This window comes from Pelodiscus sinensis, unplaced genomic scaffold (assembly GCF_049634645.1).
Source record: "Pelodiscus sinensis isolate JC-2024 unplaced genomic scaffold, ASM4963464v1 ctg120, whole genome shotgun sequence".
NCBI classification, from domain to species: Eukaryota; Metazoa; Chordata; order Testudines; family Trionychidae; genus Pelodiscus; species Pelodiscus sinensis.
Genome location: NW_027466031.1, coordinates 291,702 through 303,554, shown reverse-complemented (window position 1 = coordinate 303,554; position 11,853 = coordinate 291,702). Strand labels below are relative to the sequence as shown.

Genomic DNA, 11,853 nt, shown 5'->3' with positions numbered 1-11,853 from the left:
CCTGAGTCCGCTCTCCCCCCCCTCCACTGGTGTACGCAGCCTGAGTCCGCTCTCCCCCCCCTCCACTGGTGTACGCAGCCTGAGTCCGCTCTCCCCCCCCCCCCCCCGCAACCGGTGTACGCAGCCTGAGTCCGCTCTCCCCCCACCTCCACTGGTGTACGCAGCCTGAGTCCGCTCTTCCCCCCCCCACTGGTGTACGCAGCCTGAGTCCGCTCTCCGCCCCCCCCCCCCCGCAACCGGTGTACGCAGCCTGAGTCCGCTCTCCCCCCCCCCCCCCCCGCGACCGGTGTACGCAGCCTGAGTCCGCTCTCCCCCCCCCCCCCCCCCGCGACCGGTGTACGCAGCCTGAGTCCGCTCTCCCCCCCCAACCGGTGTACGTAGCCTGGTTCCCCCCCCACCGGTGTATGCTGCCTGAGTCTTCTCTCTCCCCCCCACCGGTGTACACAGCCTGAGTTCCCTGCCTCCCCACTGGTGTACGCAGCCTGAGTCCTTTCCCCTCCCCACCGGTGTATTCAGCCTGGTTCACCCCCCCCCACCCGTGTACACAGCCTGAGTTCTCTCCCCCCCCCACTGTGTACGCAGCCTGAGTCCTGGCCCCCACCCCTGTGTTCATCACCCGTGTGCAGCTCCAGCTGTCCCTCAGGCCCTCAGCCGGGCGAGCGCAGCCCAGGGGGGCAGACTGGGCCCCGACAGGGAGAGGCCAAGGGTGCTGGGCTCCCACCCTCCCGCCTGCAGGCCAGGCCCCGGCCGACCCCAGCACCCGAGGAGCAGCGTGTGGGAACCTCCCCCCCCCCCCGCAGAGGTGCCAAGGCCTGGCCTGGTGTAGACCCCTCTGCCCTGCAAGGACAGGGACTGGCCTCTACACATGCCCCCGCCCCCCCCCCCGGGACAAGGCCTAGCCCCCACCCCCACCAGGGACAAGGCCCAGCCTCCAGGCACCTCCCCTCTCCCCCCCAGCTGTGGGACACACACACACACTCACAGGGATAGGGCCTGACCTCCATGTACCTCCCCCTCCCCCCCAGCTGTGGGACACACACACACACACACACACACACAGGGATAGGGCCTGACCTCCATGTACCTCCCCCTCCCCCCAACACACACACACACACACACACACACTCACAGGGATAGGGCCTGACCTCCATGTACCTCCCCCTCCCCCCCCAGCTGTGGGGGACACACACACACACACACACACACACTCACTCACAGGGATAGGGCCTGACCTCCATGTACCTCCCCCTCCCCCCCCAGCTGTGGGACACACACACACACTCACAGGGATAGGGCCTGACCTCCATGTACCTCCCCCTCCCCCCCAGCTGTGGGACACACACTCACAGGGATAGGGCCTGACCTCCATGTACCTCCCCCTCCCCCCAACACACACACACACACACTGGCAGCGATGGGCCTAGCCCCCCACATGCACTGCCCCCCCCCCAGCAGGGACAAGGCTCAGCCCCCACGTACCTTCCTCCTCCTGCCCCCGGGCTGGGACAGGGCCTAGTACCCCCCCCACAGAGCCGGGCTAGCAGACACCCAAGCACAACCCAGGCCAGCGGAGATGAGGGCCCTGGCATGCACCCGCCCCCCCACGTCCCCGACTGAGAGGGGGCCCCTAGCTCAGACACACGCACCAGCTACGATGGGGGCCCTGGCCCAGACACGCCCCCCTGTGCAGCTGAGCCGGGGCCCCCCGGACACACTGTCCCCACCACCCTGGACTGAAAGGGGGTCTGGGTCTGGGTCTGGGTGCGCCCTCCCTACCCCGCCCCCCCGCCTGCCACAGCCTAGGCCTGGCACCAAACAGCTTCCCAGTGAAAGAATTTGTGGTGGGTTGTCCTGGGTGGACGGGGCTGGAGGCCTCTTGGCTGTGGGAGGGGGGCTGGGAAGTCAGGGCGCCAGGATTCCTGGGTGTTCTCCTGGCGGGAGGGGAAGGGGGCTGTCAATGGGGCTGGAGCGAGGTGCTGGACCCCCAGCTCCCCATGGCCGCTCACACCTCCCCGGGCCTTCTGCCCCCTGGCCCTGGGTGTGCTTTGGTAGGACCTGGGGGGGGGGCGGCCGACAGGTGGGTTTCTTTGTCCTCAAGGGGCCCAGTTCCTGCCCCCTCCACTGGCTGCCCCACGCCCACCCGGAGCTGGGACAGAACCCAGCCACCCTGCTGCGCCCTAGGCCCGGCCAGCCGCCAGCATGTTACAGTAGGGGTGCGGGCGGAGTGGGGGGTGCCGGCAGGGCTGGGGGGAGGGGCAGCAGGCGGAGTGGGGGGTGCCGGCAGGGCTGGGGGGAGGGGCGGAGTGGGGGGTGCCGGCAGGGCTGGGGGGAGGGGCGGAGTGGGGGGTGCCGGCAGGGCTGGGGGGAGGGGCGGCGGGCGGAGTGGGGGGGTGCCGGCAGGGCTGGGGGGAGGGGCGGCGGGCGGAGTGGGGGGTGCCGGCAGGGCTGGGGGGAGGGGCCCTGACTCCCTCCTGCCCCTGGAGGCCGGGCACGCGAAGAGGAGCTGGGGTTTTGCCCTGCACACCCGGAGGGCAGCCTGGGGGGAGGGGGGCAGTTGCCCCGGCTCGCCCTCCAGGGCTTCTCCTGCCGCCTCGTGTGACCAGCGTAGTGGCCAGGGCCTGGGGGCAGCTCTGCTCTGGGCTTTAGGAGCTGGACAGTGGAAGGACCAGCACAGCGCCCCGGCAGCCAGAACTCCTGGATTCTCCCCAGCTCTGGGAGGGCAGTGGGGTCTATGGGGTAGATCCTGGGGGGGGGGCTCTCCCCAGCTCTGGGAGGGCAGTGAGGTCTATGGGGTAGATCCTGGGGGGGGCTCTCCCCAGCTCTGGGAGGGCAGTGGGGTCTATGGGGTAGATCCTGGGGGGGGGGCTCTCCCCAGCTCTGGGAGGGCAGTGGGGTCTATGGGGAAGATCCTGGGGGGGGGCTCTCCCCAGCTCTAGGAGGGCAGTGGGGTCTATGGGGTAGATCCTGGGGGGGTGCTCTCCCCAGCTCTGGGAGGGCAGTGGGGTCTATGGGGAAGATCCTGGGGGGGTGCTCTCCCCAGCTCTGGGAGGGCAGTGGGGTCTATGGGGTAGATCCTGGGGGGGCTCTCCCCAGCTCTGGGAGGGCAGTGGGGTCTATGGGGTAGATCCTGGGGGAGGCTCTCCCCAGCTCTGGGAGGGCAGTGGGGTCTATGGGGTAGATCCTGGGGGGGGCTCTCCCCAGCTCAAAGAGGGCAGTGGGGTCTATGGGGTAGATCCTGGGGGGGCTCTCCCCAGCTCTGGGAGGGCAGTGGGGTCTATGGGGTAGATCCTGGGGGGGTGCTCTCCCCAGCTCTGGGAGGGCAGTGGGGTCTATGGGGTAGATCCTGGGGGGGGGGCTCTCCCCAGCTCTGGGAGGGCAGTGGGGTCTATGGGGTAGATCCTGGGGGGGGCTCTCCCCAGCTCAAAGAGGGCAGTGGGGTCTATGGGGTAGATCCTGGGGGGGCTCTCCCCAGCTCTAGGAGGGCAGTGGGGTCTATGGGGTAGATCCTGGGGGGGTGCTCTCCCCAGCTCTGGGAGGGCAGTGGGGTCTATGGGGAAGATCCTGGGGGGGTGCTCTCCCCAGCTCTGGGAGGGCAGTGGGGTCTATGGGGTAGATCCTGGGGGGGTGCTCTCCCCAGCTCTAGGAGGGCAGTGGGGTCTATGGGGTAGATCCTGGGGGTGCTCTCCCCAGCTCTGGGAGGGCAGTGGGGTCTATGGGGTAGATCCTGGGGGGGTGCTCTCCCCAGCTCTGGGAGGGCAGTGGGGTCTATGGGGTAGATCCTGGGGGGGCTCTCCCCAGCTCTGGGAGGGCAGTGGGGTCTATGGGGTAGATCCTGGGGGGGGCTCTCCCCAGCTCAAAGAGGGCAGTGGGGTCTATGGGGTAGATCCTGGGGGGGCTCTCCCCAGCTCTGGGAGGGCAGTGGGGTCTATGGGGTAGATCCTGGGGGGGTGCTCTCCCCAGCTCTAGGAGGGCAGTGGGGTCTATGGGGAAGATCCTGGGGGGGCTCTCCCCAGCTCTGGGAGGGCAGTGGGGTCTATGGGGTAGATTCTGGGGGGGGGCTCTCCCCAGCTCTGGGAGGGCAGTGGGGTCTATGGGGAAGATCCTGGGGGGGGGGCTCTCCCCAGCTCTGGGAGGGCAGTGGGGTCTATGGGGTAGATCCTGGGGGGGCTCTCCCCAGCTCTGGGAGGGCAGTGGGGTCTATGGGGAAGATCCTGGGGGGGGCTCTCCCCAGCTCTGGGAGGGCAGTGGGGTCTATGGGGTAGATCCTGGGGGAGGCTCTCCCCAGCTCTGGGAGGGCAGTGGGGTCTATGGGGAAGATCCTGGGGGGTGCTCTCCCCAGCTCTGGGAGGGCAGTGGGGTCTATGGGGTAGATCCTGGAGGGGGTGCTCTCCCCAGCTCTGGGAGGGCAGTGGGGTCTATGGGGTAGATCCTGGGGGAGGCTCTCCCCAGCTCTGGGAGGGCAGTGGGGTCTATGGGGTAGATCCTGGGGGTGGGCTCTCCCCAGCTCTGGGAGGGCAGTGGGGTCTATGGGGTAGATCCTGGAGGGGGTGCTCTCCCCAGCTCTGGGAGGGCAGTGGGGTCTATGGGGTAGATCCTGGGGGAGGCTCTCCCCAGCTCTGGGAGGGCAGTGGGGTCTATGGGGTAGATCCTGGGGGTGGGCTCTCCCCAGCTCTGGGAGGGCAGTGGGGTCTATGGGGTAGATCCTGGAGGGGGTGCTCTCCCCAGCTCTGGGAGGGCAGTGGGGTCTATGGGGTAGATCCTGGGGGGGCTCTCCCCAGCTCTGGGAGGGCAGTGGGGTCTATGGGGTAGATCCTGGGGGGTGGGCTCTCCCCAGCTCTGGGAGGGCAGTGGGGTCTATGGGGTAGATCCTAGGGGGAGGGGGGCTGGGAGCTAGGATTCCTGGATCCTCCCCCAGCTCTGGGAGGGGAGCAGGGCCTAGTGGTTAGAGCGAGGGGGGGGCAGGTGCCTGGGCGCAGCGGGCCCCACCGAGGGTGACAAAGGTGAGGGGGGGGAAATGGTTTCTCCGTGACCGAGTTCTCCCGCCCCCTCCGATTCCTGGAAATTCACCTCGCCTGCCCCCCACCGCTTCCTGAACTCATTTGCATATTGCAGCCCCACCCCCGGGGCGGGGCTAAGCAAACGAGGCTGCCGCTGGTTGGCTGGCGGCGGGTAGCGGAGCGAGGCAGCACCAGCGTGGCGGGAGTCCGGCTTGAGCTACTCTCGGGGCGGCGGCGGCGGCCCGAGGCTGCGGTGAGGGGCAGATGCTGCCCAAGGGCATGGAGGGGCGCCACGGCCCCGGAGGTGAGAGCCGGCCCGGCCCGCGGGCACCCCCCGGACCCCCCTCCCTCCCGGGCGCCGGGACCGACCTTCCCGCCCGTGTGCGGAATGAATTTTGTTGTGCCCCGTGGCGGAGACTGGGCACCACGCGAACGCGCCCCCGTCTGGCTGCGGCCGGGGCAGCAGGAGTCCCGGGCCCCGGCCTGACTCGGGGCGGGCCGGGGGGGCTGCAGCCGGGGCCCGGGGTGACTCTGTCCCCTGCCCCAGGGAAGGACAAAGACGCCTTCGACGCCGCGTATCAGAGGGGGCGGCTGCTGGGGAAAGGCGGCTTCGGGACCGTCTATGCGGGGCGCCGGGCAGCGGACGGGCTGCAGGTGAGATCCCGGGGCAGGGGCTCTCCCCGGGGGGGATGGGGCAGGGCTGTCCCCTGGGGGGGGCTCCACCAGGCCCAGGGGCTGGCTGGGGGGGGAATGGGGCAGGGGCTGTCCTCTGCAGGGGGGGCAGGGTCTGATGGGGGGGTGGAATGGGGCGGGGTCTGTCCCCTCCAGGGGGGCAGGGATTGACGGGGGGCGGAATGGGGAGGGGTCTGTCCCCTCCAGGGGGGGCGGAATGGGGCGGGGTCTGTCCCCTCCAGGGGGGGCAGGGATTGACGGGGGGCGGAATGGGGCGGGGTCTGTCCCCTTCAGGGGGGGCAGGGATTGACGGGTGGCGGAATGGGGCGGGGTTTGTCCCCTCCAGGGGGGCAGGGATTGACGGGGGGCAGAATGGGGCGGGGTTTGTCTCCTCCAGGGGGGCAGGGATTGACGGGGGGCGGAATGGGGCGGGGTCTGTCCCCTTCAGGGGGGCAGGGATTGACGGGGGGGCAGAATGGGGCGGGGTTTGTCTCCTCCAGGGGGGCAGGGATTGACGGGTGGCGGAATGGGGCGGGGTTTGTCTCCTCCAGGGGGGCAGGGATTGACGGGGGGCGGAATGGGGCGGGGTTTGTCTCCTCCAGGGGGGCAGGGATTGACGGGGGGCGGAATGGGGCGGGGTCTGTCCCCTCCAGGGGGGCAGGGACTGACGGGGGTGGGGGGATGGAGCAGGGCCTGATCCGTGTCCCTCTTTGCAGGTCGCCATCAAACACGTGGCCAAGCACAAGGTGGTCCGCTGGGCCAAGCTGGTAGGTTTCCCAGGGCAGGGGGCGAGGAGCGCGTGGCCGTGGGGGAGGGGGCCTTAGTTGAGCAGCCGGTGCTCCTTAGGTTGGGGTGCTCTCAACGGGTCGGTGTTCCCCCTCGGGAAGTTCCCCCCCCCCGTGGCACACGAGGCGTCCGAGTCCGTCCTTGGGGGCTTGGGGCGCTTATTGAGGGGCAGAGAGAAGCAAAATCCGCCCCCCAGGTCCTCAGAAGGGCGCTTTGGTCCTTGGGACCCGGGTATGCAAATTAAACCAGTCTCCTCCTTCCCCATTGGCTCCAAGGAAAGGAGGCGTGTCTATGAGCTGAAGGTGGTTTACCAGAGAAATAGCTGCAACCTCTACTGCCCCCTGCAGCATGGGGCCCTGACTGCCAGGCCGCTGGGTTCACACCCCGGTTTCCGGGAGGGGGCAATGGGGTCTAGTGGTTAGAGTAGGGCACCGGGACTCCTGGGTTCTCCCCCAGCTCTGGCAGGGCAGCGGGGCCTGGTGGTTAGAGTAGAGGGGACTGGCAGCCAGGACGCCTGGCTTCTGTCCCCAGCTTGGGGAGGGAGCGGGGCCTGGTGGTTAGAGCAGAGGGAGGGGCTGGGTTCTCTTTGCCCACCCCCCTGCGTTGTCTCCCCACAGCCCAGCGGCCTGCGGGTGCCCCAGGAGGTGACGCTGATGAAGCGGGTCGGCGCCGGGGGTGGGCACCAGGGCGTGATCCGCCTCCTGGACTGGTACGAGGCCCCCGAGGGCTTCCTGCTGGTGCTGGAGCGGCCGGAGCCGTGCCAGGATCTCTTTGACTACGTGACGGAGCGGGGCCCCCTGGCCGAGGGGCAGTGCCGGTACTTCTTCCGCCAGGTGCTGGAGGCCGTGGGGCACTGCCACGCCCGCGGGGTGGCCCACCGGGACCTCAAGGACGAGAACATCTTGGTGGAGCTGCGCAGCGGCCGCCTCAAGCTCATCGACTTCGGCTCCAGCGCCCTCCTGCGGGACTCGGCCTGCACGGAGTTCGACGGTGAGGGGCCCGGGGCCTCGTCCCGCTCTGGGAGGGCAGTGGGGGCGAGTGGTTAGAGCAGGGTGGGGGCTGGGGCTCTCCCCGCTCTGGGAGGGCAGTGGGGGCGAGTGGTTACAGCAGGGTGGGGGCTGGGGCTCTCCCCGCTCTGGGAGGGCAGTGGGGGCGAGTGGTTAGAGCAGGGTGGGGGCTGGGTCCTCTCCCCGCTCTGGGAGGGCAGTGGGGGCGAGTGGTTAGAGCAGGGTGGGGGCTGGGTCCTCTCCCCGCTCTGGGAGGGCAGTGGAGGCGAGTGGTTAGAGCAGGGTGGGGGCTGGGGTCTCCCCGCTCTGGGAGGGCAGTGGGGGGCGAGTGGTTAGAGCAGGGTGGGGGCTGGGGCTCTCCCCGCTCTGGGAGGGCAGTGGGGGCGAGTGGTTACAGCAGGGTGGGGGCTGGGGCTCTCCCCGCTCTGGGAGGGCAGTGGGGGCGAGTGGTTAGAGCAGGGTGGGGGGCTGGGTCCTCTCCCCGCTCTGGGAGGGCAGTGGGGGCGAGTGGTTAGAGCAGGGTGGGGGCTGGGTCCTCTCCCCGCTCTGGGAGGGCAGTGGAGGCGAGTGGTTAGAGCAGGGTGGGGGCTGGGTCCTCTCCCCGCTCTGGGAGGGCAGTGGGGGCGAGTGGTTAGAGCAGGGTGGGGGCTGGGTCCTCTCCCCGCTCTGGGAGGGCAGTGGGGGCGAGTGGTTAGAGCAGGGTGGGGGCTGGGTCCTCTCCCCGCTCTGGGAGGGCAGTGGGGGCGAGTGGTTAGAGCAGGGTGGGGGCTGGGGCTCTCCCTGCTCTGGGAGGGCAGTGGGGGCGAGTGGTTAGAGCAGGGTGGGGGCTGGGTCCTCTCCCCGCTCTGGGAGGGCAGTGGGGGCGAGTGGTTAGAGCAGGGTGGGGGCTGGGTCCTCTCCCCGCTCTGGGAGGGCAGTGGGGGCGAGTGGTTAGAGCAGGGTGGGGGCTGGGTCCTCTCCCCGCTCTGGGAGGGCAGTGGGGGCGAGTGGTTAGAGCAGGGTGGGGGCTGGGGCTCTCCCCGCTCTGGGAGGGCAGTGGGGGCGAGTGGTTAGAGCAGGGTGGGGGCTGGGGTCTCCCCGCTCTGGGAGGGCAGTGGGGGCGAGTGGTTAGAGCAGGGTGGGGGCTGGGGTCTCCCCGCTCTGGGAGGGCAGTGGGGGCGAGTGGTTAGAGCAGGGTGGGGGCTGGGCTCTCCCCGCTCTGGGAGGGCAGTGGGGGCGAGTGGTTAGAGCAGGGGTGGGGGCTGGGGCTCTCCCCGCTCTGGGAGGGCAGTGGGGGCGAGTGGTTAGAGCAGGGTGGGGGCTGGGTCCTCTCCCCGCTCTGGGAGGGCAGTGGGGGCGAGTGGTTAGAGCAGGGTGGGGGCTGGGGCTCTCCCCGCTCTGGGAGGGCAGTGGGGGCGAGTGGTTAGAGCAGGGTGGGGGCTGGGGCTCTCCCCGCTCTGGGAGGGCAGTGGGGGCGAGTGGTTACAGCGGGGCAGGCTGGGGGCCCGGAGCAGCAGCGCTGACCGTTGCCTGCCCCCCAGGCACCCGTGTGTACAGCCCGCCGGAGTGGGTCGGCGCCCAGCAGTACCACGCGCTGCCGGCCGCCGTCTGGTCCCTCGGCATCCTGCTGCACGACATGGCCTGCGGGGACGTGCCCTTCCAGCGGGACGAGGAGATCCTGGCCGCCCAGCCCAGCTTCCCGGACACCCTGTCTGAGGGTGAGCGCCCCCTGCTGGCGTCCCGCCCCCCTGGGCCCCGCCCCCCATTGGGCCAGGCCCCGCCCCTGCTGGAGTCCTGCCCCCCATTGGGCCAGGCCCAGCCCCTGCTGGAGTCCTGCCCCCGCTGGACCCCCCCCCATTGGGCCAGGCCCCGCCCCCGCTGGGCCCCGCCCCTGCTGGAGTCCTGCCCCCGCTGGGCCCCCCCCATTGGGCCAGGCCCCTCCCCTGCTGGAGTCTCCCCCCCCCGCCGGGCCGCTGCGCCCTCCCCCGTTGCGCCAATGTGCCCCGTGTCCCCTCCCCCGCCAGGCCACTGTGCCCCTCGCTCCTCCCCGCTGGGGTATTGCTCTTTCTGCCCCTCGCTGGGCCCCGGGGGCGCGGCCCCCCCCCCCACTTTGCCCAGTTGTGCCCCCTCTGCTGGCCCTGCGGGGAACTGCGTCCGCACACGGCCCCCCCCCCCCCATTCCAACGTTATTGTCCCCCTGCCCCCGCAGGCTGCCAGGACGTGATCCGCTGGTGCCTCTCCCCAGAGCCCGCAGACCGGCCCAGCCTGGAGCAGCTTCTCCAGCACCCCTGGCTGCAGCCGGACCCCCTGTACCAGCCGGAGGGCGACGCGCGGAGCCCAGCGCCCCCCCGTGGCACCGCTGGAAACAGCAGCTGCTGAAAGACTTGGCTTGAGCCCGGCCGGGGACGCCCCCGTGGGGACCCCGTCACCCTCAGGCAGCTGGGCCCAGCCGAGAGCAGCGTTCGCCTGGTTTTACAGGCGTCTGGGGCTGGGGCGAGAACCCCCGAGCCCCCCCCCACCGCGAGAGGGCTGGATTCTGGTCCCTCTGGACGATCAGCCGTCTCTGGACGTGTAAATACTTGTGTATTGCCGCTCCGCTCTGGGCCGGCCCATAGGGCGGGGGTGGGGGGTTCTACCCCCCATCGCCAGCCCCCCATGCTCCCCCCAAGGCGGGGCTCGCTGGGCTGAGAGCGGGGGGACCCCGGCGCTCGCCTGACTCACACCAATTCTGTACAGAATTGGGAGGCGGAAAAATCGATTTCAATAAAACAGGCTTTGTCCTGGCTCCGGAAATCCTGGCACCTCAAGGACCTCGCGCCCGGATCCAGCGGTGACACACGCACACTTAGCAGCTGTCACCCACGTCAGTCCCCGTGGACCCGCCTTCCCTGCGCCGCCTGCTGCTGGGCCGCGCCCGACTTCCCCTCCCAGCTGGGCAGCAGAGCTCGCGGGGGCGGGGGCATGTCCCTCAGGCGCTGGCTCCCACTCAGCACCAGGGCAGCGGTGGGGGCCGGCTGGGAGGGTGGAGAGGGGGGCAGTGGCTGGGTGTGGGGCAGTGGTGGAGGCTGGCAGGGAGTGGGGCAGTGTAGGGGGTGGAGGCAGAAAGTGGGGCAGGGGTGAAGATTGAGGGGCTGGGGAGTGGGGCAGTGGTGGGGGCTGGCTCAGAGGGTGGGGAGTAGGCCAGTGGCTCGCTGTGGGGCTAGCTGGCTGGCTGGGAGTGGAGCAGTGTAGGGGGTGGAGGCAGAAAGTGGGGCAGGGGTGAAGATTGGGGGGCTGGGGAGTGGGGCAGTGGTGGGGGCTGGCTCAGAGGGTGGGGAGTAGGCCAGTGGCTCGCTGTGGGGCTAGCTGGCTGGCTGGGAGTGGAGCAGTGTAGGGGGTGGCTGGGGTGGAGGCAGGAAGTGGGTCAGGGGTGAAGATTGGGGGACTGGGGCAGTGGTGGGGCTGGCTGGCTAGGAGGGTGGGGAGTAGGGCAGTGGCTGGCTATGGGGCACTGGTGGAGGCATGGGGGATGGCTGGCAAGGAGTGGGGCAGTGTAGGAGGTGGCAGGGGTGGGGGCAGGAAGTGGGGCAGCACTGAGGACTTAGGGATGGGAAGAGGGGCACGGGGGGGGGCAGGAAATGAGGATATGGGGCTCTTTCCCCAGCAGGGCTGCTCCCTGCAGCGACCCCTTGCCCAGGCCAACTTCCAGAGTTGGGCAGAGAACCCAAGAGCCCAGCGCTCTATGGTCCCCCCCGCGGGCTCCCCTCTGGCCCGTCCCCCCTGCGCTCTATGGTCCCCCCCGCGGGCTCCCCTCTGGCCCGTCCCCCCTGCGCTCTATGGTCCTCCAGGGGGCTCCCCTCTGGCCCGTCCCCCCTGCGCTCTATGGTCCCCCCCGCGGGCTCCCCTCTGGCCCGTCCCCCCTGCGCTCTATGGTCCTCCAGGGGGCTCCCCTCTGGCCCGTCCCCCCTGCGCTCTATGGTCCCCCCCGCGGGCTCCCCTCTGGCCCGTCCCCCCTGCGCTCTATGGTCCCCCCCCGCGGGCTCCCCTCTGGCCCGTCCCCCCTGCGCTCTATGGTCCCCCCCGCGAGCTTCCCTCTGGCCCGTCTCCCCTGCACTCTATGGTCCCCCCCGCGGGCTCCCCTCTGGCCCGTCCCCCCTGCGCTCTATGGTCCCCCCCCGCGGGCTCCCCTCTGGCCCGTCCCCCCTGCGCTCTATGGTCCTCCAGGGGGCTCCACTCTGGCCCGTCCCCCCTGCGCTCTATGGTCCCCCCCGCGGGCTCCCCTCTGGCCCGTCCCCCCTGCGCTCTATGGTCCCCCCCGCGGGCTCCCCTCTGGCCCGTCCCCCCTGCGCTCTATGGTCCTCCAGGGGGCTCCCCTCTGGCCCGTCTCCCCTGCGCTCTATGGTCCCCCCCCCCGCGGGCTCCCCTCTGGCCCG

The 11,853-nt window shown here is 70.5% G+C and overlaps 1 protein-coding gene across 2 annotated transcripts; it reads left to right on the top strand.

Annotated features, from left to right (window-relative positions):
• The first annotated feature begins 5,020 nt into the window (after positions 1-5,020).
• Positions 5,021-10,478, top strand: PIM2 (Pim-2 proto-oncogene, serine/threonine kinase). 2 transcript variants are annotated; one of them, XM_075918469.1, is made up of 6 exons: positions 5,021-5,301; positions 5,545-5,651; positions 6,386-6,436; positions 7,073-7,445; positions 8,983-9,159; positions 9,687-10,478. In XM_075918469.1, exons 1-6 carry the CDS (start codon positions 5,262-5,264, stop codon positions 9,818-9,820), a joined length of 882 nt encoding a protein of 293 aa, XP_075774584.1. In that variant the 5' UTR covers positions 5,021-5,261; the 3' UTR covers positions 9,821-10,478. The 2 variants fall into 2 exon arrangements, with proteins under 2 accessions (XP_075774584.1, XP_075774583.1); XM_075918468.1 differs by having other exon boundaries at positions 5,026-5,301; positions 9,651-10,468.
• The last annotated feature ends 1,375 nt before the right edge of the window (positions 10,479-11,853 follow it).